Source organism: Protopterus annectens, chromosome 16.part0 (assembly GCF_019279795.1).
Source record: "Protopterus annectens isolate FY-2018-M chromosome 16.part0, PAN1.0, whole genome shotgun sequence".
Taxonomy (NCBI): Eukaryota; Metazoa; Chordata; order Ceratodontiformes; family Protopteridae; genus Protopterus; species Protopterus annectens.
The window spans coordinates 713,042,890-713,069,936 of NC_056750.1; the positions used below are offsets into that span (position 1 = coordinate 713,042,890).

The following is a 27,047-nucleotide window of genomic DNA, read 5'->3' on the forward strand; positions in this document are numbered from 1 at the left end:
ACAGTTTTTGTCCCCAACACTTTTCAGGAAGCCTTGCTTATCCACCAACATCTCTCTGAAATAATGGCTGGCTCCATGCTAAATAGGGATGGAGTCCTGACTGCAAACAAGGTGACCAGGATTCAAAAGCTATGGCTGCAGAAAAAACATGCACCCGTGAATTATCACATATGTGGCAGTACAATAAGACTTAGGGACACAGGTGGACAGTGGCCTCACCTTCGATAACCACACTGCCACAACAGTCAGGAAATCCTTCTATGTGGCACACCTCATCACTAAGGGCTTTTCATCCAGAAAAAAGGCCGTCGTTGTCCCACTGTACTCATCCCTCATTAGACCCATTATAGAATACAACACCCTGTTTGGTATGTACCTCTCATAACATCTGCAACAACTGGAAAGGCTGCAGAAATACCACACTAAAAGAATCACAGGCCTAAAGCAGATGCCCTATGCTGACTGTCTAAAAAAAACTCCAGCTATACTCTGTCACATATTGTCTACTTAGAAGCAATCTCTGCTTAACATACAAGGCCATGTCAAACTCAGAGCTGCTGGACATGCTACACTTAAAGAAATCCCAATCCCTCAGAGAGACACGCTCCAGGGATCTAAACCTTGTCATCACAATGAACAAAACATGCTGGAGGGATAGGTTCCTAACCCAGACACTCCCCAGACTCTGGAATAGACTGCCCAAACATGTCAAGCAGAGAGCCTCTTTGGCCCTCTTCAAAAGGAACCTTGATGATTGGATTGGAGATAGAAAATACACCCCAGGGATCATGTCAGTCACCCTGGTAGACAGAGGTCCAGGGAAGTAAATACTGTGGGAAGAAATAGCGAGGAAATTGTTATGGCTAGGCTTGTATAGGCCCTAGGGCCGATAGCCTAGTACCAAACTATGAACATATAAACCAGAAAATAATTATTACATTTATATCTGCAGAAGATAAAAAGATGCAGATTAGCACTATTGTAAACTACTAGGCTGTAGAAAACAGTAACTAATGCTAAATGTGTACTGAAATTGGAACCTTGCCGTTGCCATATTTTTCCCTAAAATGTATTGCAAACAAAAAAAAAAAAATCATACTTATGTAATGATGTTTTGCTTGATGTCTCCTGAGCAAAATATGACTTGAAAACATCTGCTTGCAGTTCTTGCATGGGAAATGGTTCAATTCTGTGAACAAATTCAAACAAAACATATTTTAATGTTACTGAAACATACCTAACTGTATGAAAAATAAATAAATAATCTGGTTGTTAAAAAGGCAACTCAGAGGTGGAATGCTTGCCTAAAATTCAAAGCCAAAAAAAGTCTGAAATATTACCTGCTGAAAGGTACTTTGTGTACTGGAAGTAAGTAAGGGAGTGTGTTGGCAAGATGTTCCCACAACACTCCCACCTCAGGAAAGCCCGAGTACTGCAGCACCTGCAAAATGTAACTCTGGGAAGTAAAGCACACCAATGAATGTGCTTGCCCTCTAGATGGATAAGTGAAAGTAGGCATAAATGTGAAGTTTCAATCTGTCAAGAATGATGCCAAACAATGCCTTCAAGCCAGTAGTAAGAGCTGTTAGAATCATGTAAAACCCTTCTAAATTCTCCTCTTAGATGGCTATCACTGTAAACTCTTACCTCAGTGTATCACTGTCCTACAATAACAGGCACCAGAAAGAATACATGGATCAATAAGAGGCAGCAACATGATGGTCCTGAAGGGGGATGGGTGAGGAGTGGCAAAGATTTGATAAAAAAAAAAAAAAAACTCCAAATTTTACTGCTTCACAGCCACAGGCAGACATATGCATGTGGAATGTTGGGACACAGATTTTGGTGAATGGCATTCTGTCAAACAATACTGACAGAAACTACATTTGCTGATGGGGGGAAAAAAAAAGAAAAAAAACTCTGGCACTTCTGACCCTCAACCTTATGCAGCGTTCCCCTACATGGCCACCTAAGTATAACTGATCCTAAGGTCAATACTTCATTGGGGAAAGCGCAATTATTTTAATGCGACACTTTCAGAAGAAAGCGAAATTGGCCAAAAATGAGAAAAAAATCACCTGACAGGCTCTTCTAGACTAAAGATATCACTACCATTTGCCTTATTAGTCATTTGTTTAACCAGCCAACCAAACTTCATTTAACTGTTTTATAATGGCAAAGAATGTACAGTTGCGTCGCACTTCCCATAACTAGATGTTAAAAGTAGATAAGTGAAGCAGTTCTGATTCTTGGGGCTTCCTGCCATGCAGAAGTTTACAACCGGCCTGATTTGCAGTCTCTTTGTATCATTCCTAGCCGATGAACATCTGAGGACCAACATCTGGACATCAGGATATAAGGTTATCCGTTGGCACAATCTTCAGGTTCTTCTAAGCAGTGCACATGCAGTCTGATGCCATGAGGACAGCACAATCTCCCTAGATGTTGAGTTAGCAAGGGTAGTAATATATATGTACGGAAGTGAGAGTATGACAAAGGCTCTATCTGCAGGAGTCTCTGCTATTCCTTGCGCTCAACAAGGGGAAAGGAAAGGGTCAGTAGATAGAGGGGTTGTAGGGTGGGAGCTAATACTACTACACTGATGTACTCAAATATCTACAATTATAAGTGTAACACAACTGTACAATGTTTTTCATAATCAATGTTGCAGCACTGATTACTGGGAGGACAGGACTTCCACAACACTAGTAGAAAGGTGGTAGGAGAAGCTGTTGACTTTTAGGAAACAAGGTTTTGCAGGATGGCTGTAGCAAACCCTGCTCTAGCTCTGCAGGTGATGCCTAAATGGCAGTGTTTTGTAAAGGTGTGGACTGAGCTCCAGGCTGTAGCTTCTAGGATGGCCTGTGCAGCAACTCCTTTGAGGAAGGCAGCCTTGGGCCTACTGGAGTAGACTTTCACATGACCAGGAAAAGGTTTTCCACCAGGAAGAGGTTTTCCATGCTGAGTGTAACAGACCCTAATGCAACTGGCTATCCATTTGGATATAATTTGGGTGTAAACAGGTTTGCCCTCCTTCCACTTTGTGAAAGCCACCGACAGTTGCTCTGATCTATATGGAGTTTCTTTATCTTGTCTAAATGGTACTAGATTTGTGTCCAAGGACTGAAAGATATGCTCCGCTTTGTTCTGAGGGTTTGAAAAGAAAACAGGTAGCTGGACAGCTTGGTTTAGAGAAAGTTCTGATGCTAACTAAGGCATGAAAGTTGGGTTAGCTCTAAGGGTTACACCCTATTCCTATGAAAGACTGTGAAAGGCTCTTTGCACATAAGAGCTTGTAGCTCAAAGACCCTCCTTGCTGAAGTGATGGCAATTAATAAGGTGGCCTTCCAAGTGAGAATCTTTAACAGGCAAATGCTGCTTGTTCAATGGGAGGCAAGGTGAGGTTTTTCCCAGGTAGGAACTGGGCTCCTTCTGAGTGGCCTCAAGTGAATGACTCCTTTTACAAACAGCTTCAGGTGGGGGGGGGGGGTAGGATGGACAGGGGGGTAGGCAAGCTGAAATGGCAGATGCATGCACTTTGATGCTAGAATAAGAAAGGCCCTGGCTGAACTGACCCAAAAGGTACTGCAGCACTGATATGATGTCTACCTGAGTAGGGCTGGTGTTCTTCCTGTGACACCAGATGGGGAATATCTTCAATTCTGCTAAGTATGACTTTCTGGTGGTGGGTGTCCTTGCCTCCATAAAGATGGTTAGCACCTCATAGGGATAGCTGACATTTTTTGGTGTGAAAGCACAATCCTCCAGGCTGTCAGTTTGTGTGTGGCCACGTGAGGATGGAATACTGAGCCTTCCTGTGGGAAAGGGAGGAATCTTCCCTTCCCTAACACTAAGCTTTACAGGAAAAGTACAGTTTTGTACCTATCATAAATGTAGATGTTCGAGTGTACACCCTGCTGCAGTCATCACACTTGGGTTATCCTGTCGTCAGGCTGTCCCGCATTCGGCCGGAATTCCAAAGTCTTGGTCCGGCGTCGGTTGCTGTCGCTTCTTCCCTGACGTCAGTGCGCCAGGGGTATATATAATGCATCCGATGCCATTTTCTTCAGTTTTTCTTGCCCCAGATGTCAGGTGCCCCCAAAAAGGTGGTCAGTAATTAGTACCAATTTAAGAAATTTTAGCACAAACACAAAATCCCTCCAGCTATAAGCAAATACATCAGGAAGGTATTGTAGAGATTTAGCCAGTTATATCAGAAGGGATGGAGGGAGGGTAACCTGGACTGCAGCAGGGTGTACACTCGAACATCTACATTTATGGTAGGTACAAAACTGTACTATGTTCATCGTGTTACCCTGCTGCAGTCATCACACTTGGGTAGAATCCCAAAGCTAAGGATGGGTGGAGGAGTCAGAGGGTTAGAGGAGGCTAGAAGGCCCTGCAGAACTGCAGTGGCGAAGCCAGCTCTAGTCTTAGAGTAAAGTGGTAAGTGATAGTGTTTGGTAAAGGTGTGTACTGAACTCCAAGTTGCAGCTTCCAAAATCTCCTTGGTTGGAACCCCCCTGAGGAAGGCTGTAGATGTAGCTGTAGCCCCCTGGTAGAGTGGGGCCTAATGGTAGCAGGAACAGGTTTTCCATGATGGGTATAGCAAAAACGAATGCAATGTCCTATCTATTTGGAAATGGTTTGTTTTGATATAGCCTTCCCTTGTGAAGCTGTAGCATAGGATACAAAGAGCTGGTCAGATTTTCTGAAAACCTTAGTTTTATCCAAGTAGTAACGAAGTTGCCTGTGAATGTCCAAGGAATGCAGGAGTCTTTCTCCTTTGTTCTGTGGATTTGGGAAGAAGGTGGGTAAGTGGATGGTTTGATTTAAAGCCACACTGGAAACCACCTTAGGCATGAAGGAAGGATTAGTTCGTAGAGAAACTCTGTCTTGATGGAAAATGAGGAAAGGTTCCACTGCCATTAGTGCCTGCAGCTCTGAGACTCTTCTGGCTGAAGTTATTGCTAGCAGCAGGGCAGTCTTCCATGATATAAACTGTAGATTTGCAGAGAAAGCTGGTTCAAAGGGAGGTAGCGTAAGTTTTTCCAGAACAAAATTGAGGTCCCATGTTGGTGTAGGTGCTCTCCTGGGGGGCCTAATGTTTTTTTGCCCCTCTGAGGAACTGCCTTAGAAGTGGATGTGAAAATAAGGGTGGATCCGTGTTGTAGTGGGCTGAAACAGCTGATGCATGGATTTTAATGGAAGAAAAAGAAAGTCCTTTGTGCAGCATCTCAGTTAAATACTGTAGAATCTGAGGCATGTGAGGCTGAAGTGCATTTTGGCCTTTAGCTTGGTTCCAGGCGCAAAACCTTTTCCATTTGTCCGAGTAGGCCTTTCTGGTGCTGGGCCTCCTAGCTTCCAGAATAACATCCATAACTGCTTGGGAAAGAGGAGCTGGCTGGATGCTTAGGTGATTTGCCATGCAGCCAGATTTAAGGTTTTGAGCTGGCTGTGTAGAATCTGATTGTTTTGCTGTGTGAGCAAATGGGCAATTTGTGGTAAAATCCAAGGTGGGCCCTGGGCCATATTCCTTAATAGCGGGTTACCAGTGCTGGCGTGGCCAGTCTGGGGCTATGAGTATAAGTCATGGTCTCTTCTTTCTGACCTTCAGAAGCACCTTTGTGAGGAGAGGCAATGGAGGGAAGGCATATACTGTCAGGTTTTTCCAACTGAATGAGAGTGCGTCCACTTTCCAAGCTTGATGGTGAAGTGTCCTTGTACAAAATTTTGTTAGCTGATAGTTTTGGGGCCTGACAAACAGGTCTATGTCTGGAAGGCCCCATTTTTGAGTTATCATTGCAAATACTTGTAGATCCAGTTTCCACTTGTGGGGATCCATGATGTTTCTGCTGAGGTCGTCTGCCAATGTGTTCTTTTTTCCTGGCAGGAATTGAGCTTGTAACTGAACTTGGTAAGCCAGTGCTGTGTTCCACAAGGTCATTGCTTGCCTGCATAGAGGGTAGGAGTGTGTACCCCTTGTTTGTTTATGTACCACATTACTGTGGTGTTGTCAGTCCTTATTGTAAGTTGCCCTGGATGTAATAGGTTCTTGAAGGCTGTCAGAGCATTCTGTACAGCTAGCATCTCTTTTTGATTTATGTGCAGATTCCTTTGATCTGCAGTCCATATGCCTTGAACGCACTGTCCTGCCATGTGTGCCCCCCAGGCGTAGTCCGATGCATCTGTTGTCATAGTGTGCCTGGCTGGGGGCAAGGTGAAAGGCTGACCCTTGTTGAGGTGACATGCCTGTGACCACCATAGAAACTCCTGTTGTAGGCAGGGAATGAGAGATACCATTGTGTCCAAGCTGTGGCTGTGTTGAGACCATACGCTTTTTAGGTACCACTGTAATTTCCTCATATGCAGCTTTGCAAATGGTATTAGTAGTATGCAAGATGCCATGAAGCCCAAGGCCTGCAGAATTTTTCTTGAATGGAGTTGGGTCTTTGTTGCCGTTGTTTTGAAATATTAAGTCAGTTGTAGTTGTTTGTCTGGCGTAAGATAAACCTTCTGGGCCGTTGTATTCAAGCTGGCACCCAGGAATGTCATATTTTATGAGGGTACTAGTTTTGATTTCTTTTCGTTTACTGTGTACCCCAGGCAACTTAGAAGATGTTTTACAAAAGCCAGATGTTGTAAGAGGATGTCCTTGCTTTCTGCTTGGATGAGGCAGTCGTCCAGGTATGGGTATATTTGAATTCCTCTTTGTCTGCAGTATGCAATTACTGGTGCCAGGCATTTTGTGAAGACCCTGGGCGCAGTGGATAAGCCAAAGGGCAGTGCAGAGAATTGGTAATGGGTTGAACCTGCAATGAAGCGGAGGTATCTTCTGCAACTTTGTCTGATAGGGACATGCAGGTATGCCTCCTTGAGGTCCAACGTTACTAGCCATGCTTTCTTGCCCAACATGGGAAGAAGCTGCTGTAGTGTTAGCATCTTGAATTTGGGTACTTGTAAGAAGGTGTTTAAAATTGAAAGGTCCAGAATTGGTCTCCAGGCATTGTCCTTTCTGGGGACTAGAAAGAGTCTTGAGTAAAATCCTTGGCCTTGCTCCCTTGTAGGTACCAGATGAATGGCTCTCATGTCCATGAGAGCTGTAATTTGTTTTTTTGCCTCTGCCCATTGATTTTGTGGCAGGTTTGGCATTCCTCTTTTCATTGGCAAGGTGTGGAAATGGAATCTGTATCCTCGTGAAATTATGTCTAGGACCCATTTGTCCTTTGTGACAATGTGCCAGTTGTCTGGAAAAAGTGCGAGTTTTCCTCCCAAGGGAGCTGCCAAGAGAGTGTTGCTTAGCCAGATGAGGTGTAAGTCATTGAGTTTGCCTTCTAGTAGTTTGGGGCCTGTCTTCTCCTCCCTTCTGTGCTGTAGTGCCCCATTGTCGAGGTTTGTATAGGGCTTGTGGTTGTCCTCTGCCTCTTGGAAGTCTGCATTTACCCCTCTGTGGTCTGTCAGCATCTGGAAAGGACCAATTTTTTGTTGGCCAATTTCTGCTGAAGCGAGGGGGCTGTACCTGTAGAAAATCTTTGACTGTCTGCATAGATTTTGCCTTATCCTCCATTTTCTTTAAGACTTCTTCTGCTTTAACTCCAAATAGAACATCCAGATGTAAGGGAGCATCTAGAAGCTTTGCTTTAACATGATCAGGCAGAGTTTGTTCCTTTAACCAAGCATGCCTACGTATAACAGACCCAGTGACAGCTGCTCTGCAGGAAGCCTCTAAAGAATCAAACCCACATTGTAGAGTATGTTTGCCCACCTGTTCAGTTGCATGCAACAGATCCTGCATTTCTTTCAATTCAGACTGTTGAGGGAATGTGCTCATTTTTTGTCTTAACTGAGACATTAGAAATTGCTGATATTTTAGCATGTGAAATTGGCAATTTAGTGCTCTCATAGCTAGAGTGGCTGAGGTGTAAACTTTTTCCCCCACCTGTCTAGTGCGCTGGAGTCCCTTTCAGAGGGTACAGGATTTTTTGACATAGAAGCCTTAGCCCCTTTGGGACCCTGGGAGATAGTCTCTGGATCAGCAACAGGGCTTTTATAAAGGAATTTGTGGGAGTCAGGCTCACTATAGTATCTGTCTGGTTTGGCTGGAGCAGGAGGCAGAGAATCTGGGTTCAAACTAAATTCTAAGTAAACATCATCCACAATGTCTAAAACTAGTGGTCTCTGCTGGGGGAGTAAAAGAAACTCTGAGTCTTTTCTTTGAGTCAGAGTAGTCCTGACCTTCCCAGTGAAAATGTTCCCTCGTAGTGTGTAATGTTTCCCCAAAGGAGTAGTCTTCAGGAGGAGAAGCTGAGGGAATAGAATCCTCAGCATCAGAATCTTCATAAGGGGAAAAGGAGTAATCTTGGTCCTCAGAGGAGCCTGAGGAAATAGACACTTGATCAGAGGAGGCATAATCTTCCTCTTGTCTAGGCCTTTTGTCGGGTGGGGGTTGGGAACCCCTGATTAAAGAGATCAAATCTTCAGCCATTTTAAGCATCTGTTTCTTAGGCATGGGGCCTTGAACTGGAGACTGAAGTGCAGTCTTTTTTGGTTTAATAGGAATCTTAAGCTTAGGATACGTTTTTATGGTGAGCGTCGTCGGTCTGAAGACGCCTTCAGAAACCGAAGGTGTTTCTGCAGCACCGACATCTCTTTCTGCAGTGTTGTCGGTAGGGGCTAAATAAAATGGCTGCGTCGGCCTAGCACTCTCCGCCAAAGGCTCCGAAGCGGTCTCTGGTTCCAAATCTGTGGTAGTCAGGGGCTGCATCGGAGCCTCACTGAAGACCGGTGAACCGGAGACCTGTCCAGCCGAGGCCTTGGAGTCTGGCTTGGGTCTAGGCTGCCTGTCCTTATCCTTGCATTTTTTGTGCACGCCGGTAGTTGGTTGCTCCGACGGCATTGTGTAATTAAATTTTCTACCGAAGTAGTGTGGTGCGAAATCAAAGCGTCTTTTTATAGTACGCTTATTAAACCTAGCACAAAAACGACAACCAGTGACGTCGTGGTCTGGGCCTAGGCAAGGTATGCAGTAAGAATGAAAATCCTTATGAGGTATTTGCTTCCCACAAGAAATACAATTGTTAACTTTTTCTGACATCGGTCTGAGGCAAGAAAAGTTTCCCCAACGGGGTACTTAGCTTTATTGAAGACTTCGGATCTGAAATTCGACTTCAAAAATCTCAGGAGTCGGCCGACCGGCACTTGCGAACTGCTTCTGCTTCGGGCACCGTGCGGCAAGAAAGACAGAAGAAAATGGAGTCGGATGCATTATATATACCCCTGGCGCACTGACGTCAGGGAAGAAGCGACAGCAACTGACGCCGGACCAAGACTTTGGAATTCCGGCCGATTGCGGGACCGCCTGACGACAGGATAACCCAAGTGTGATGACTGCAGCAGGGTAACACGATGAACATCGTCACTTTCTGTATGGTCTCAGTAGATACATTGCAGCTCTCTGCTCCATCAGAAAAGAAGGGTTTACATTTACCATTCCATGCTTGAAACATTTCTTCAATACTAGAATTAATCTCTTCTTCTTTATACCCCCTAGCTATAACTCCTTCTTTAAGCATACTAGTGGCCTGATTTAATTCATTGTGTGTATTATGTAATCTACTGATCCTCGTGAATTGTCCCTTAACATATTCCTACTAGCATGTCTGGGATGCATACTAGTTCTGTGTAAAATATTATTCCTTCTACTTGGTTTCCTGTAAAGCTTAGTAATCAGTTCTGTAATCCCTTTTTTACTTATGGTTATATCTAAAAAATTAATAGATTCTGATGAAAAATCAAAAGTAAATTTTAGGAAATCAGTAGTATTATGTAGGTATTCAATAAATAACTTAAGCCTACTGCTCGTATCCCCCCATAAAAGGAAGATATCGTCCACAAAGCGCGCATACCAAATAATGTTGTTTGCAAATTCATTTCCCTGTAATACATACTTCATCTCCCATGATACAAGCACTAGGCTGGCGTAGCTGTTGGCACAGGCCGTGCCCATTGCTACCCCAACCTTTTGCAGATAAAAGTTATCACTAAAAGCAAAAACATTATTCTTGAGTATAATCTCAAGTAAACTGCATATCAAGTTTATCTTAGTGTGAGAGTGTATACCCTTTTAACATTCAGTAGCTCACGTACCTTCTCTATACCCCATGTATTAGGTATCACTGTAAATAACGAAGCAATATCCATTGGAACAAAAATGTAGTCATCATTAATCATTTTTTGTTCTGTTGTATAAGGACTTCAATAACAGTTTTGTATCTTTAATTACAGTTTCACACGTTTCCAATACTGGGTGTAGCTGCTTCTCTACAAAAAATAGATAACACTTCTGTGCACCATCCCCTACTAGAGACAATAGGTCTCATAGGTGGTTCAATCATGTTTTTATGTACCTTAGGTAATCCGTACATCATAGGTATAGTGGGGTGTTCTACATGAAAATAATCAAATAATTCTTCAGAAATCTGCTGAGATACATATAAATCAAAAATATACACTGACACTCTATCAGTGATAGCTTTGACCTGCATATTAGAAATTTGTGTGTAAGTCGCTATATCATTAAGAAGTACCATCATCTGTTGTAAATAGAGAGTCTTATCCATCACCACAACACTACCAGCTTTGCCTGCGGGCTTTATCGCAATACTTGACATTTCTTTAAGTTGATTCAAAACTTCACTTTCTGTTCTTTCTACATTATAGAACAAAGCAGTTCTTCTTTCATTAAAAACTTCCCTTACTTCTTTTTCACATACTGTTAAAAAAGTTTCGACAATCGGATGCATTGGTGGTATGTATACTCTAGGTTTCTTAAACTGCATAAATTGTGCAGCATTACTTTCTTTAAACAACGTTTTCAATGTCATTTTATGACCAAACAGTCTCAAGTCTTTCAGAATGTCTATCATATCTGTTTCTCTGTGCTGGCACAAAGGATAGCCCTTTGTTCAGTAAAGATACCTGTGCTGAAGTCAATTCAATATTAGATAAATTACCGAACCTTCATGTTCTTGTTCCATGTTACCATCTTGGTCCGCTGTGTTGGACTGTCCTGTATACGTTGGTGCCTGCCCTTCCTTCCCCTGCTTTTGAATTTCTCTCTGATGGGTAGTGTATTGCTCCACACGAATGGCAAAATTGGCATTTGTATTGTTTTCTTCTTTGGTACTTGCGTATTATCGCAACCAGATTTTCGCGGTTGTGACTTTCGCTTATTTTGGTAGGAACGAGGCCATAAAACAGTGTAAAGTGGCATTCAGAGTGTGTATTGCTGGGGAATAATTTCGGATTACCTTCGGGAACAAAAACAGTGGAGAAAGCCCTCTTCCTGGTTTTTGCATGCCTGCTGTCAGTGTGATGGATGGATTGCATTCACTGTGTGGAAGGGATCCTTCAGAGAAGGCAAACACAGACATAGTAGTGATGGTTTTAGTGACATTTATTTTTTTTAACAATTTGTAACTACAATAATGGTTAAAAGTAAGCAATTGTGGGTTGAACAATTTCTCAGTGTCTGCGTTTTACTTCTCTGAAGAATTTCTTCTGCAGGTTCAAAATGAGACAAGCGATAGTATGATAGCTGCCATGAAAAATGTAGCGTGCCTGTGTAATGCACACAAAAAAAAAACGGAAGATGGTTTTCTCCATTGTCTCTGTTCTCGAAGGTAATCTGAAGTTATTCCCCAGCAAAACACACTCTGAACACCACTTTACAGTAAATGTAAAGTTTTGGGGCACTACTACACATTTACAAAGACAGTTTCAATTGCTACATGTACTCCTGTCTGTGGTGGTATGCGCATTTCGCAACCTTGAAAATCTGGTTGCGATAATATGCAAGTACCTCTTCTTTTCTAAAAAAGGTGAAAAAGTTGCAGTTTTATCTGGTGTACAAAATGTATTGCCTTCCTTACTATGTATAGTTTGCGTTGTATCTTCTTTCTATTTCTGTGAAGCAGTTAACGTCATCACGTCATGCGTTGTCATTGCTATAGTTTCTGTGGGAGCTTCATTTTGGTTAGTTCTCAAGGGTGCCACCACTTCTAAATTATTAGTGCATGCAGTAGAGATAATGCCACTTGATGTTTTGACTTCAGGCCCATTTCCCTCGGCTATGAGAAAACTTCCTTCCGTTGAAAGTCATTAACATCTCTCTGCAGCTTTTTCATTTTGACATTCTGAAGTCGCTTGTCATAACTAGATATACTATCATAGAGTTCATCAATCTTTGTGCCAATTACTTCAGTGGAAAATTTAGATAAAAGTTCATTCTGAAATGTTCTAATTTCTTCAACAATATTCTTTCTTGTGGAAGGACGTATTCGATCAGTAAATGCATATAGTCATAACTAAGTTGAAGACTAAGATGTTGCCATTTCTGCAGCAAATCAGTATAGTGAGACTAGACCGAACAAAACAAAGGTGGTGGAGTAGCAATTCTATTTAAAAATGGACTTCACATCTCTACCCTACCATCCAATCCAACCCAGGATAGCAACGCAGAAGTCCTCATTACTAAACTCCAAATCAACGCTAACAAATCTTTATACATTATCTGCATTTACATACCACCCAGAAATAATATAACTACACTAGAGGCTTTTCTTAGCTGGGTATCTTCTACTTACCCCCAAGAAACAATAATACTAGGAGACTTTAACATTGACTGGAAAAGTGTTAATGCTGAAAATCCTACCTCTCATATCAACCTCCAAGGCTTTACCCAAACCATAACCTCTACAACAAGAATTAACAAACCTAATAAAAAAGAGAGTACCTTAGACTGGATACTCATAAATAAAGTGAAACAAACTTACAAAGTAGGAACCCTGCCAGATGATGTAAGTGATCATTCTTTGACCTACATCACAAGAGAAAAGAAAGACTTTCCAACCCCCCCCCCCCCCCACACCTTTAGGACAGCACAGTCTACCAAACACTTTAACGCAGAATTATTTCAAACTGAGCTCAGACCATGCAACTGGAACCCTTTACAATCCCTTCCAGTTGAAGAGGCTGTAAAGTATTTTAACACTACTTTCTTATCTATCCTTGATAAGCATGCTCCTAAACGTTCCATCAGAATGAAGTCCAACCCAGCCCCATGGCTCTCGAATGAAACTAGAAATCAAATTCTACTTAGGAACAAAGTCTGGGCCAAATGGAGATCTAATAGAAATAGCTCTGATCATCTCCATTTTAGGCAGCTTAGAAATAGTACAAAAAAGGCAATACTTACAGACAAAAAACACTACTACTGTAAATTTCAACAAACTCATCAAAATAATCCTCAGAAGTTCTGGTCTTGTATAAATAAGCTCCTTTCCACAGGTAACTCCCGAATACCCACCCCACTTGATGCAGATCCAAATACTCCCCATCAAACTGTCAATACCTTTAACTCTTTCTTCACTGACACTATACAATCTCTAGCTTGTCAACTTATTTTTGAAAACTCCAGCCTTCCCTTCAACCTACCACACCTCTTCCTCTAAATTCAAACTACAACCCATCTCTACTTCTCTCATCTATAAATTTATTTATAAACTTAAGCCATGTACCCCATCTGCTGACCAACTTCCTTCCCAATATCTCCAAAAAGCAGCCAAAGTAATTGCCTACCCTATATCTATCCTTATAAATAGGACAAACCAAGAAGGAACCATCCCAGATATTTGGAAAATCTCCCAAATTATCCCCTTACATAAAGGAGGGAACTCTAATGATTACTCTAACTATCGGCCAATTGCTCTCTTATCACACTTGGCAAAAATTATGGAAAAATGCATTCACCAACAACTTTTACATCATCTCTCTCTACATAACTTAATAGCAAACTGTCAACATGGCTTTAGGCCATCACATAGTACCACTACTGCCCTTCTATACTTTACAGATACCATCAATAGAAACCGTAACAAAAACATCCTCTCATCTGCACTCTTCATCAACCTCTCTAAAGCTTTCGACATGGTTAACCATACCCTCCTAATCAATATTCTTGAATCTCTTTCCTTTGATTCTCTGGCCGTTAAATGGTTTAGATCATACCTCAGCAACAGGCAGTTCTCTGGGAAAATCAAATTTCATCCTTTTTACCTGTCACCATCGGGGTCCCTCAGGGCTCCATTCTTGGACCACTTCTTTTCTCATTATTTATTAATGATCTCCATGTAGCAATTCCTCAAGCCACCTGTATTCAATATGCAGACGACTCCACATTAATCTGCTCAGCAACCTCTCCATCTGAACTATATTCTCTTACTCAAAATGTTTTCAACACTATAGAAACATGATTTACCAAACGTTGCCTCCTTCTTAATGCCAAAAAAACAAAACTCCTTCTCTTTATACCCAGTACTAGGTCCACCCCCTTAGACTTCTCAATCTCTTCAAATAATGGCACTGTCATTTTCCCTGACTCTACCACCAAACTTTTAGGAATAGCCATTGACAATAATCTCTCATTTGATCACCATATAAACAACACCATTAAAATAGTCAACAGAAAAATAGGCTCCTTATACAGAAAAAAAAGTTTTTAACCTCAACAGCCAGAGCCAAGATCGCTCACTCCCATCTAATCTCAACCCTTCTGTATGCCTCACCTATATTTACCAACCTTAAGAAAACTAACCTCAACAAATTAGCAACTTCCTACAATAATATTGCCAGATTAGCTACTGGCAATCCCTTCAGGACCCACCACTGTTCTAATCTTAGGCAACTAGACTGGCTGGAATTCCAAAACCATCTGATAATCCCCCAACTCACAATTGCCCACAATATATTTTACCAACCCAATAATACCTCTATACTCTCAAAACTCTTAATCCAATATAATAATCTGAACTCCCTACGTTCTTCTAGCAAACTCCTTGCTAGCTTAACAAAGTCTAATAATACAGCTGGTGACTCTCTGTTTACCAACACAGTAGGAAAAAACTGGAACCTGTTACCCAATGAACTAACTCAAATTACATCCCTGCCACTCTTTAAACAAAAACTTAAAAAACACCTCCAAATGCACTGGCTATGCCCTTGTAGTAACCCTGACTAACAACCCTCTTCACCCCTGTTTTTTTCTTCTCTTCTAACCAAACTTCCAAACATTTAAATGCTTAGTCTTGTAATTTAGACTAACACTATTTAAACTCTAATCAACTTTTGTTTAAATCCTTCAACCCGATGTGAACTATTGTACATAACACTTACTGTATTATATCTGTTTTTAGCTTTCTTAAGCAATATTATGTTCACTGTTACTTTTCTTAAGTGTTTTGATCTCTGAAATGTAATTAACTTCCTATTTTATTTGGTTTATTAATCCTTTATTTACCATGTATATATTTATACTTTTGTATATCTGTGTGGAGCTTTTCTCCCCAGGCCTCTAATGAAAATGGATATATATCCAGCTAGACTAACCTGGTCAACAAATGTAAAATAAAAAATAAAATAAAATCAGGGTAAACATCACCATATGTCAGCATTGTTAATACTCTTAGTCCCCTCGGGACTATTTTATATTTCACTTGCATTAGTGGATTTGAGTCAATGTTAATGCAACATCCGTTTTTTCCAAGTAATACCAATGACGTAATAGACTCTAATTTTCATATAAACTTTATTGAGACTTTTAGAGATTTGGAAAACAAATTATATAAATTTAAAAGGCTTCAGTGGCAAAGATTCGATCTAGAAGTGTCACTGAAATATAAAATAGTCCCGAGGGGAATAAGAGTATTAACAATGCCGACATATGGTGATGTTTACCCTGATTTACTGCAGACATGGCAACATCTTAATCTTCAATTTAGCTATGACTATATACACTTATTGATCGAATACTTCCTTCCACAAGAAAGAACATTGTTTGAAGAAATTAGAACATTACAGAATGAACTTTTACCTAAATTTTCTGCTGAAGTAATTGGCACAAAGATTGATGAACTCTATGATAGTGTATCTAGCTACGACAAGCGACTTCAGAATGTCAAAATGAAAAAGCTGCAGAGAGATGTTAATGACTTCCAACGGAAGGAAGTTTTCTCGTGGCCGAGGGGAAATGCACCTGAAGTCAAAACATCTAGTGGCATTATCTGTACTGCGTGCACTAATAATTTAGAGGTGATGGCGCCCCTGAGAACCAAGCAAAATTAAGCTCCCACAGAAACTATAGCAACGACGACGCATGACGTGATGACGTTAACTGCTTCACAGAAACAGAAAGAAGATACAACGCAAACTACACATACTAAGGAAGGCAATTAATTGTACACCAGATAAAACTGCAACTTCTTCACCTTTTTTAGAACAGAAGAAAACAATACAAATGCCGATTTTGTCTTTTATGTTGAGCAATGCGCTACCCATCAGAGAGAGAGAGATCCAAAAGCAGGGGAAGGAAGGGCAGGCACCAACGTCTACAAGACATTCAAACGCAGCGAACCAAGATGGTAACACAGAACAAGAACATGAAGGTTTGGTAATTAATTTATCTAATATTGGACTGACTTCAGCACAGGTATCTTTACTGAACAAAGAGCTATCCTTTGTGCCAGCACAGAAATCGGATATGATAGACATTCTGAAAGACTTGAGACTGTTTGGTCATACACTGACAATGAAAACTTTGTTTAAAGAAAGCAATGCTGCACAATTTATGCAGTTTAAGAAACCTAGCATATACATACCAAAAATGCATCCGATTGTCGAAACTTTTTTTAACAGTATGTGAAAAAGAAGTAAGGAAAGTTTTTAATGAAAGAAGAACTGCTTTGTTCTATAATTCAGAAAGAACAGAAAGTGAATCTCTGAAACAACTTAAAGAAATGTCAAATATTGAGATTAAGCCCACAGACAAAGGTGGTAGTGTTGTGGTGATGGATAAGACTCTATTTACAAAAGAAGATGGTACTTCTTAATGATATAGCGACTTGTACACAAATTTTTAATATGCAGGTCAAAGCGAACACTGATAGAGTATCAGTGTATATTTTTGATTTATATGCATCTCAGCAGATTTCTGAAGAATTATTTGATTATTTTCAGGTAGAACACCCTACTATACCTATGATGTACGGATTACCTAAGGTACATAAAAACATGATTGAACCACCTATGAGACCTATTGTCTCTAGTAGGGGATGGTGCACAGAAACATTATCTATTTTTGTAGAGAAGCAGCTACACCCAGTATTGGAAACTTGTGAAACTGTAATTAGAGATACAAAACTGTTTTGAAGTCCTTATACAACAGAACAAAAATGATACAACAGAACAAAAATGATTAATGATGACTTAATTTTTGTTTCTATGGATATTGCTTCATTATTTACAGTGATACCTAATACATGGGGTATAGAGAGGGTACGTGAGCTACTGAATGTTAAAAGGGTATACACTCACACGAAGATAAACTTGATATGCAGTTTACTTGAGATTATACTCGAGAATAATGTTTTTGTTTTTAGTGATAACTTTTATCTTCAAAAGGTTGGCGTAGCAATGGGCACGGCCTGTGCCAACAGCTACGCCAACCTAGCGCTTGTATCATGGGAGATGAAATATGTATTACAGAGAAATTAATTTGCAAACAACATTACTTGGTATGCACGCTTTGTGGACGATATCTTCCTTTTATGGGGGGATACGAGCAGTAGGCTTAAGTTATTTATTGAATACCTACATAATACTACTGATTTCCAAAAAATTTACTTTTGATTCTTCAACAGAATCTATTAATTTTTTTAGATATAACCATAAGTAAAAAAGGGATTACAGAACTGATTACTAAGCTTTACAGGAAACCAAGTAGAAGGAATAATAGTTTACACAGAACTAGTATGCATCCCAGACATACTAGTAGGAATGTGGTTAAGGGACAATTCACAAGGATCAGTAGATTACATAATACACACAATGAATTAAATCAGGCCACTAGTATGCTTAAAGAAGGATTTATAGCTAGGGGGTATAAAGAAGAAGAGATTAATTCTAGTATTGAAGAAATGTTTCAAGCACGGAATGGTAAATGTAAACCCTTCTTCTCTGATGGAGCAAAGAGCTGCAATGTATCTACTGAGACCATACAGAAAGTGAGGTTTCCTATTACATATTCAAGTGATACCAGTGTATTTTGCCATATTTTTGAAAAGAACTGGAACATTTTAAAATCTATAGAGGAATTAGATTGAATAATAGAAGCTAAGCCACAATTCTGTTTTAAAAACAATAGATCTTTGAAAAGACAACTGTGTTATAAACTACTTACTAACAAGAAGGAATATAGATCTTCCTGTAGAGTTGGAACATTCCCATGTAGGCAATGTATGGCATGCAAGTATATATATATATATGTATATATATATATATATATATATATATATATATATATATATATATATATATATATATATATACTAATAGTGTATTTACACATCCTAGTAATAACTTCTCTATTAATTTTGATTTTTATGCAGATTGCAAAACACAACATGTAATATTCTAGAGCACATTAGGGACATAGCCAACATGAAAGAAACAAGTGCTTTAGCCAGACATACTAGAGATAAAGGCTCTCAACATGTTTTTAATTTTTTAGTGCTTGAGATTATACAACAAAGTATTAGGGGTTGGGACAATATAAACAAGACTGAGGCAGCAGAGCAGAGGTGGATTCTGCAACTGCATGCAGAGAAAGCCCCAGGGATGAATACTGCGTTGTCCCTTAAACCTTTTCTTACAGCTAGATCTTTGAAACATTAAATTAAATGAGTGGACATAAAGTATAAGGGTGATGTATTGTTTTTTTTAATTGTCTATCTATGCAACTGTTATTGGCTGTTTTTATATTGTAGTATTTAATGCTCCTACTTGCACTTTAACAGATGCACTGAGTTAATTGAATAATTAGCTTTATTCTTGGACTGGATGCACTTTTGTTTAAATTTCTTGAGTTTTTTAGTAATAACAGAGTCTGAAGAAGCGATCAGTTGGTTTGATAGCGAAAGCATTTACTCGTATGTATTAAACATTTGTTTTTTATGATACTGCCCTCAGCTGTGGTCTGTTTGTATTTTCTACATTTTAATTTAAAGCTCTGAGGTGAAGACAGAGTGTTTTCCCAGCTACAGGATTATTTATTATTTTTACTTTCTGAATACATCTCTGACTTGGTAATTTGGCCCTGAAGGGATGCTAGGTATTTTAGCATATAAAACAGGCAATTAAGTGCCCTCATGGAAAGGGTGGCTAAGGTATATGCCTTTTTGCCAAACCTGTCTAAAAGTCTGTTTTCCCTGTCATTAGGCAATGAATGTCTAGTTGCACAGTTTGGCAGCACTGTAGTAGATTCAATAGAAACTACCGATGGACCTGCTTTAGGGTTTTGTAAAGATGCCTGTGCGAGTCAAGCACTCCTTAAAACAGGTCAAGCTTTCTGTGAGCAGGTGGTAGGGAATCTGGGTGTAAAGAGATGTCATCAAACATGTCATCAAGCACCACATGCGTGGGGATAGCTACTGGTCTATGTGAAGGCAAACTCAGTAATTCCCTGCAGTGAGCCTAAGCTTGTGAGAACGGTTTGCTTTCCCAATTGAAACCTTCCTTCATTCTTAAACACCTTTTTTGAATTATCACTTGTGACAGACAAATGTACATTTATACAAAAGTAATAAACCATGTTAACAAGTTTACATTTACAAACACTATGCATCACACACATTGTTATACAGCATATAATCAAAGCAGCATTACATAAATTGCTCAATTACTGCATTCTCTTAAACCTTATTCCTCCTCCGAAACTTTATCTGCATGTATTGTTCTTGCAATTTCCATTTTTTCTATGTAATTTAATCATACCCTTTTCTAAAAATTGCAAATCCTGTTCTTTCATATCTGCTACAATACTCACTACTTCAAGTAGTTTTTTTTTAGATTTTTATTTCCATTTCCTAGTAACTGCTTTTTTGGCAGCCACCACAATTAAACTCAACAAGGCCTTACTATGTCTAAGCAATTAATATATTGTATCCCAGCTCAAAAAAATAATTTTCTTAGACACACTCATTTGCTCACTCAGTAATCGTAACAGTGTACTCTTGTAGAGAATTTCTAAAGCCTGCCAAACCATTACACACTGAGAAAGTACTGTTGTGTAAAATCTTACCATAACTTTAGATGTTCTTCTCTTCTATATGCTACTGTATTCATAACACAAGGGAGTCCGTCTCTGGTCGACTTTCGAACGTCCGGCCATTTTACAAAAGACAGATGCTACCACTAGTGTGTATGTGAAGTCCCATGTGTCTCTGTGCGGATGTCGGCCATAAGCAGACATCCGGTACAAAACGGACGTCAGCATGCACCTACCTCAGAACTGAATGCCGCTGGAATCAGCGACTACGGAGTGGGTACTCAGGAGTCAGGCAAGTGGCAGGAAGGGTGGGAAACTATACAGCAGCATATAGGAGAGAAGGACATCTAAAGTTATGGGAAGATTTTACACAAAAATACTATGTCCTTCTATTCATATGCTGCTGTATTCATAACACAAGGGAGAGTGCAAAAGCTCCTGCATTAAGATTTAGGGGGAGGAACAGAAGCATTTTTCACAAACCCATGAAAAATGTCTCTGGCAAACCTTGCTCTGGCCCTAGAAACAATATCCAACTTGGAGTGTTTGGTGAAGGTATGGACAGAGGACCATATGGCTGCTTCTAAAATGGCAGCTGTATCCAGGCCCTTGAAAAAAATGCCAGAAGAGGACACTGCCCTAGTGGAGTGTGCCTTTACTGGGATGGGAATCCTTCTGCCATGGACTGCATAGCAAAAGGTGATCATTTTGGATATCCAAGAGGATATGGTTTGCTTGGAAAAAGGATGTCCCAGGGCTCTTGCGTGGTAAGAGACAAAAACCTGTCCGATTTACAGATGGGCTTGGTCTTGGCCAAATAGTATCCAAGTTGTCTGTGAACATCTAGCGAATGCACTATCCTTTCAGCCGGGTTTTGGGGTGAAGGAAAGAAGGTGAGAAGGTTGAAAGCCTGATTCAGGGACAGCTCATTGACCACTTTGGGCATGAAGGTTAGGTTGGTACGCAAACACACTCTGTCTTGTTGAAAACAGTAAATGGATGGAAGGCCATAAGGGCTTGTAGTTCCGAAACCCTTCTGGCTGAAGTAATGGCCACCAAGAGTATACTTTTCCATGTACAATGTTTGAGAGAACAGTCTTTGGCTGGCTACAAGGGTGGCAGTGTTAACTTCTCCAGTACAAAGTTAAGATCCCAAGGAGATGGGATGGGCTTCCTTGGGTGGTCTGAGGTGCAGAACCCATTTTAGAAAAAGTTTAACTTCCAGCCTAGAAGCCAAAGGTGGGGTGAAAGGCAGGCATGCTGAGAAGGCAGATAAACGGGTCTTGACTGAGGAACTTCATCAATTCACACAGGTAGGACAGGACCACTGAAGGTTCTACCACCAGTGGTTGTAAGTTGTGTTTCTGACACCAGGCAGGAAATCTCTTCCATTTTGCAAGGTATGATTTTCTGGTATTTGGTTTTCTGGCCTCCTGCAAAACCTGAAGCAAGTCCTCTGTATAAAGGTGTCTGATGTGAAACAATACCCTGTCATCCACAGCGCAAGGTTCAGAGTGTACAGTTGTGGGTGTATGAGCATTCCCTTCTCCTGTGTGACCAGGTCTAACTGTTGGGGTGGTAACTTGTGCTGATTGCCCTTAGCTAGATGGAGTAAAAGGGTGAATTAATGCTGCCTTGGCCAACAGGGAGTCACCAACAAGATTTGAGGTTGTTCCTTCTGAATTTTCAGCAGAACTTTTTGTATGAGAGGGAAAGGGGGAAATGCATAAGTGTACATCCCCTTCCAAGGGAATGAGAGAGCATCCACCCTCCATGCTTCAGGGTGAGGTACTGTGGAGCACATGGTTGGAAGCAGTCTGTTCATGAGGGAGGCAAACAGATCCACATCTGGAACACCCCATTGGTGGCCCAGATCCAGAAACACATCCCTGTTTAGCAACTATTCTTAAGATAGAGTCATGGCCCTGCTTAGAGCATCTGCCATCACATTATCTGCAGAGGGTATGTAGACAGCTTGGATGTTGACTTGTCTCTCTAGGGTGATTTCCCATGCTTGGGCGTCAACCTGCACATGAGTTTGGACCTTGTCCCTCCCTGTTTGTTGATGTACCACAGCACAGTGGTATTGTCTGTGTACCACCTTAGCGTGGCTGGTTGGAGATGATTCTTGAAAATTTGTAGGGCTAATATCAGAGCTCTCATTTCCTTGATATTGATGTCCAGTTTCTGTTGTGTGAGGGGTCCATGAGTTTCTTACTCTCCAAAGGTTGTCCCCCAACCTGTGTCTGAAGCATCTGTGAAAAGGTCCTGTTTGGGGGGGCAGGCCTGGGTTGGCCTATATCTGGGCTATCCTCGAATACAATTCCCTGGAGAGGCATGGAAGCATAGGACTCATGAACTCCAGGGGGTGCAGATGTTGTTTCCAGAATGTTCTCATGTACCACTGGAACTTCCTTGTGAAGTTTTCCCTGGGGGACCATGAGGATGGTGGAGGCCATGAATCCCAAGAGCCTGAGAAACTCCCTGGCTTATATGGCTTTTAGAGGGAGTAATTCCTTGAAGTAAGTAGTGAAACACAACATTTTTTCAGGGGGAAGACAGGCCATCATTTTTCCTGTTAGGATCCTGCACCCCAGGAACACATGACCCTGTGAAAGTATAACGGATGACTTTTTGAGATTTATAGTGAACCCCAGACTTCTCAAGAGGGAAATGGTGAAGTGTAGGTGTTGTAGTACCATTGGAACTGATGGGGCCTGGTTCAGTACATAGTCTATGTAGGGGAAGAGTTGGATTCCCCTTGTCCTGGCAAAGGCCATGACTGGCGCCAGGCATTTTGTAAACACTCTTGGGGTCGTAGAGAGTCGCAAAGTACAGAACTGATAGTGTGCAGAACCCACCGAGAAGTGGAGACATTTCCTGAAGAGGGGATGGGTTGGGATATGTAAGCAGGCATCTTTTACAACCAAGGATAGTACAAAGTCTTGGGGAAGGATCAGGGGAAGAAGGACAGGAAGAGTGAGCATCCGAAAGAAGGGTACTTGGAGGAAGGCGTTGAGATGGGACAAATCCAAGGTTGGTCTCCAGGGACCTTCTTTCCTGGGAACCAGGAACATCCTGGAGTAAAATCCCTTTCCTCTTGCATATGTAGGGATTTCTTGAATTGTTCCTCGATCAAGTAGCTCCTGAATAAATGGGGGGGGGGGGCAGTTGCTCTGGAGGGGGTTGAAGAATACCTTTGGGAGTCGTTTTTTTTCTCTCATGTCATGAAGTATCCCTGTTGTACTATAGAGAGGACCCAAGAGTCCTGGGTAACCTGATTCCAAGCTGGCAGGGAGAGAGAGAGAGAGACGCATGGAAAGTGGGGTGTCTGGAACTAGTGACTGGTACTCACAGGCTACCAGGCTTGACTTGAAATGGCTGCTTGGCGGCAAGAGTAGAGGGAGCAGACCTGGAAGAGGGCTGTTTCCTGGCATCCTGTTTGCTTTTGGCTGGCATCTGTCAGGCCTTCTCACAAAGGAGGTTTTGGCAGGATAGTTTCTTTGGAAGCATATAACCAAGGAGACAAAAATAGGTCTCAGATCCTGCAGCTCCTTGCCCTTTACTTGGAGTGCCTTGAAGAAATCAGCAGCTGCATCCAAGAGTTTTAGACATGATGTCATCAGGGAGAGGCTGCAACCTAAGCCATGAGTATCTCCTAATCACAGACCCTGAAGCTGCAGCCCTAGATGAGGACTCTACTGCATCATAACTGCACTTTATTGTGTGCTTGGTTACCTGAGTGCAAAAGTTCAACAGGGTAGACATTTTAGCATTGACTGGGGAGTCAGGGAGGTCTCCCAGCTGTTTTGTCACATCAGCCAGCACAGCCAGGGAGTATTTGGCCATATGGGTTTGGTAGTTAATTGCTCTTACTGCTAGCAGAAGCATAGACCTTTTTCCCTAGGTGCTCCACTAACCTGTTCTCCTTGTCAGAGGGCAGGACGGAGGTGGAAGAGAGTAGCTTAGTAGTTTTGTCTGTAGCCACAGTAATGACTGAAGGGTCTGCAGGAGCTTTATACAGAAATTTTGCATCCTCAGGGACTTTATAAAACCTGGACGTTTGGGTGCAGGAGGTTGTGAGTTAGGCTTCTTGGAGGCACCCAGGAAGGTAGGGTGCACTGCAGGTACAGCAGACAGGTTAGGAGACTCAATTTGAAAAATGTCATACTTTTTTGGGTCTCTGTGACCTGACTGCTGTCCCACTTGAAAATTTCTTTCATTTCAGCAACAAGTTTCCCCGAAGGTAATATCTTCTCCTGGGGAATCTGTGCCTTTGGACTCCTCCTTCTGGAAAGCGTACCCCAGAGGGGAAGCAATTCGTGAGGTATACGTTAGGGATTCATCCCTTGATGAATCCTCTTCTTCAGATGAGACATCCAGAAGAAGTGCATCTTTAGGGGTAGATGACATAGGGGCCTGGACCATAGTAGGGGCCTGGTGTAAGGCCAAGAAGGCGTTTAAATGGCCTTAGGTGAAGGCCTGCCGGTCAGGAAGTTGTTTGAGGGTTGCAGGCATCAGCGGAGGAGCAAGATGTTAAGCTTTTTGCTTCTTTTTATGGGACTCTGACGTCATGGTATCAGATACAGTTAAGAGTGGGAGGACTGGATGCCAGACTGCACTCCACAATGTCTGTGCTAACGTCCTCACGTGGACCCTCGGAGATGATGAGCCTAAGTTCCCCCTTGTTGATCAATTCAGACACCTGTGATTCCCTCTGGGATGTGCCCTCGGCTTCTTTAACGGCTTCCTCCTGGGTACCTGCCAAAGGAAGGTCCGAGGATTCAGGCTTGGACTTTGGGCCTTCACCGGCCTTGAGAAGTACAGCTGGAAGGGGGGGGGGGGGGCGCAGCAATCAGTTCAGGCCTTGAATTTTTGGTCTTTTTGACTGACGTCTCATCCGAGGGACCGGATGTCAGATCCATCGCTCTAGCCAAATGCTTGAGTTGCTGGTTCTATAAATAAAGTTTTAAGGCAGCTACGTGACTTCTGAGGGTTTTGGGGACAAAAGCCTGACAAATACTACAAGAAGTGTGGTCGCATTCTTGGCCTAAGCAAACCAAGCAGAGCTCATGCATATCTTTTATGTGAAATTTGCCTTCCACACCTACACTTGCCCTTTTTACCTGACATGAAACCCGAAAGCAGTAGCAAAGGATAATCAAAAACCCCTATGGGGTAGTTCTCTGAAGTCGGATAAGATGAACGAGGCAGACGGATCACTTTTCTGAAGGAGCAAAGACTAGAGCTGGCAGTTACACAGGCGGCAGAAAAGTTCTGAGGTTGGTGCTTGCTGACGTCAGTTTTGTACCCATATGTTTATGGCTGACGTCTGGCACAGAGACATGCAGGATGTCACACGCACCCTAGCGGTAGCATCCATCTTTTGTAAAATGCCCGGATGTTCGAGAGTTGACCAGAGGCAGACTCCTTTGTGTTATGAATACAGCAGCATATGAATAGAAGGACATCATATGCTTCTAGGTACCTCTTTCTTCTCCATCACACCTCCAACATTCGCCATCTACTTGAGGAAAAATTCTCTGAAGACTGCTTGGGGTATAAAAGTATCTAAGCAAACACTTCCAGGCAAAAATCCTAAATCTTCTAGATTTTATTGCATATTTGGGAACGACACACACATGTCCTCCCACTGTTTCTTTTGAACTGCATATCTTATCTCTCTTCCTAATCTTTTCTGACCTCTTTTGATTGATTCCTATTGTAGTTGTACAATATTTTATATGCCCTACTAATTATCCCTTTTTTAACAGTAGCTTCTATTCTAGATTGAATTAAGACCATCACCAGTATAGGTCTTTCATTTAGAATTCCCCCTATCCCTTTCTCTTTGTCTGTACTCTAATACCAATCCCCGATAGGGACATCAATCAACTAGACTGCAATCCAAATGTCTTCTTGGCCATTTTCATTGAATTACTTTTTCCCCTCTCTAATTATCTGTTCTCAATACCTTGGTTCCTTTGTCATCTTTCTCCATTAAATTCCAATCCCGTCTTGACTATTCTCTGTACCCCTTAATAACAGTCATCACTAAAAATATGCCTGACCTGTGTATAAAACTAAAAAGTCTTTTGGCTTTTCCCAGTTAGGGTTCGCCATAGCAGATCACCAATCTGCTTATGATTGACAGTGGATTTTTACGGTGCTGAGTTGCCAGCCCGGCGCCCAACCTTCAGAGAAGACAAACACACACAGACTCACACACCTACCTGTATGTCTTTTAACGTTCAGTCAATCGCAGGGAGGACATACAGAGTCCACACAGAAGGAACTCCAGCCAGGAATCAAACCAGAGAGCCTCTTGCTGTGAGGCGACAACGCTAACCGCTGCACCACCGGGGCCGACCAACCTGTGTATAAAACTAAACGGACTAAAAACATTTTACTGCTTATATCTTGCTATCCATATCTAATAGCAAAATCTTCCACTTTTTCAGCTTTTGTACTATCTTTTGTTTAGTCTCTTCCCACATATCCTTAGCTGCCATAAACAAATAATTTTTAAGCCATACTGCTAAATAATTCATTTTATCATGTCCTCATAAATATGAATATTTCTGAACGAATTCATGTGTGGGTACAGTATACAGCTATAGCCTTTTTCATCTTCATTAATTTTGTATACAGAAAAAAACAGGAACTGTGTCAGAATGTTCCACAGCACTAAGATGTCCTTTTCTGTTTCCATCAGGTACAAAATACCATCTCTAAATAAAGACAACTTTTCTTGAACACCTTACCAATTATTTCCTTGAATTTCGGAGTTCCTTATTTTCATTGTCAGTGGTTCTAGATATAATGCAAATAACAAAGGGTAAAGAGGATATTCCTGCCTGATTATTTTGCTCAGACACAACTTATCAGA

The 27,047-nt window shown here is 41.4% G+C and overlaps 1 protein-coding gene across 2 annotated transcripts in view; it reads right to left on the reverse strand.

Annotated features, from left to right (window-relative positions):
- Positions 1 to 27,047, reverse strand: part of LOC122790475 (zinc finger protein 521-like) — a 3,214,752-nt gene that overhangs the window by 227,270 nt on the left and 2,960,435 nt on the right. For both annotated transcript variants that reach the window (XM_044058016.1, XM_044058015.1), the window contains exon 36: positions 1,100 to 1,189. In XM_044058016.1, coding sequence (XP_043913951.1) covers positions 1,100 to 1,189 — 90 coding nt within the window. The remainder of the gene's footprint in view (positions 1 to 1,099; positions 1,190 to 27,047) is intronic.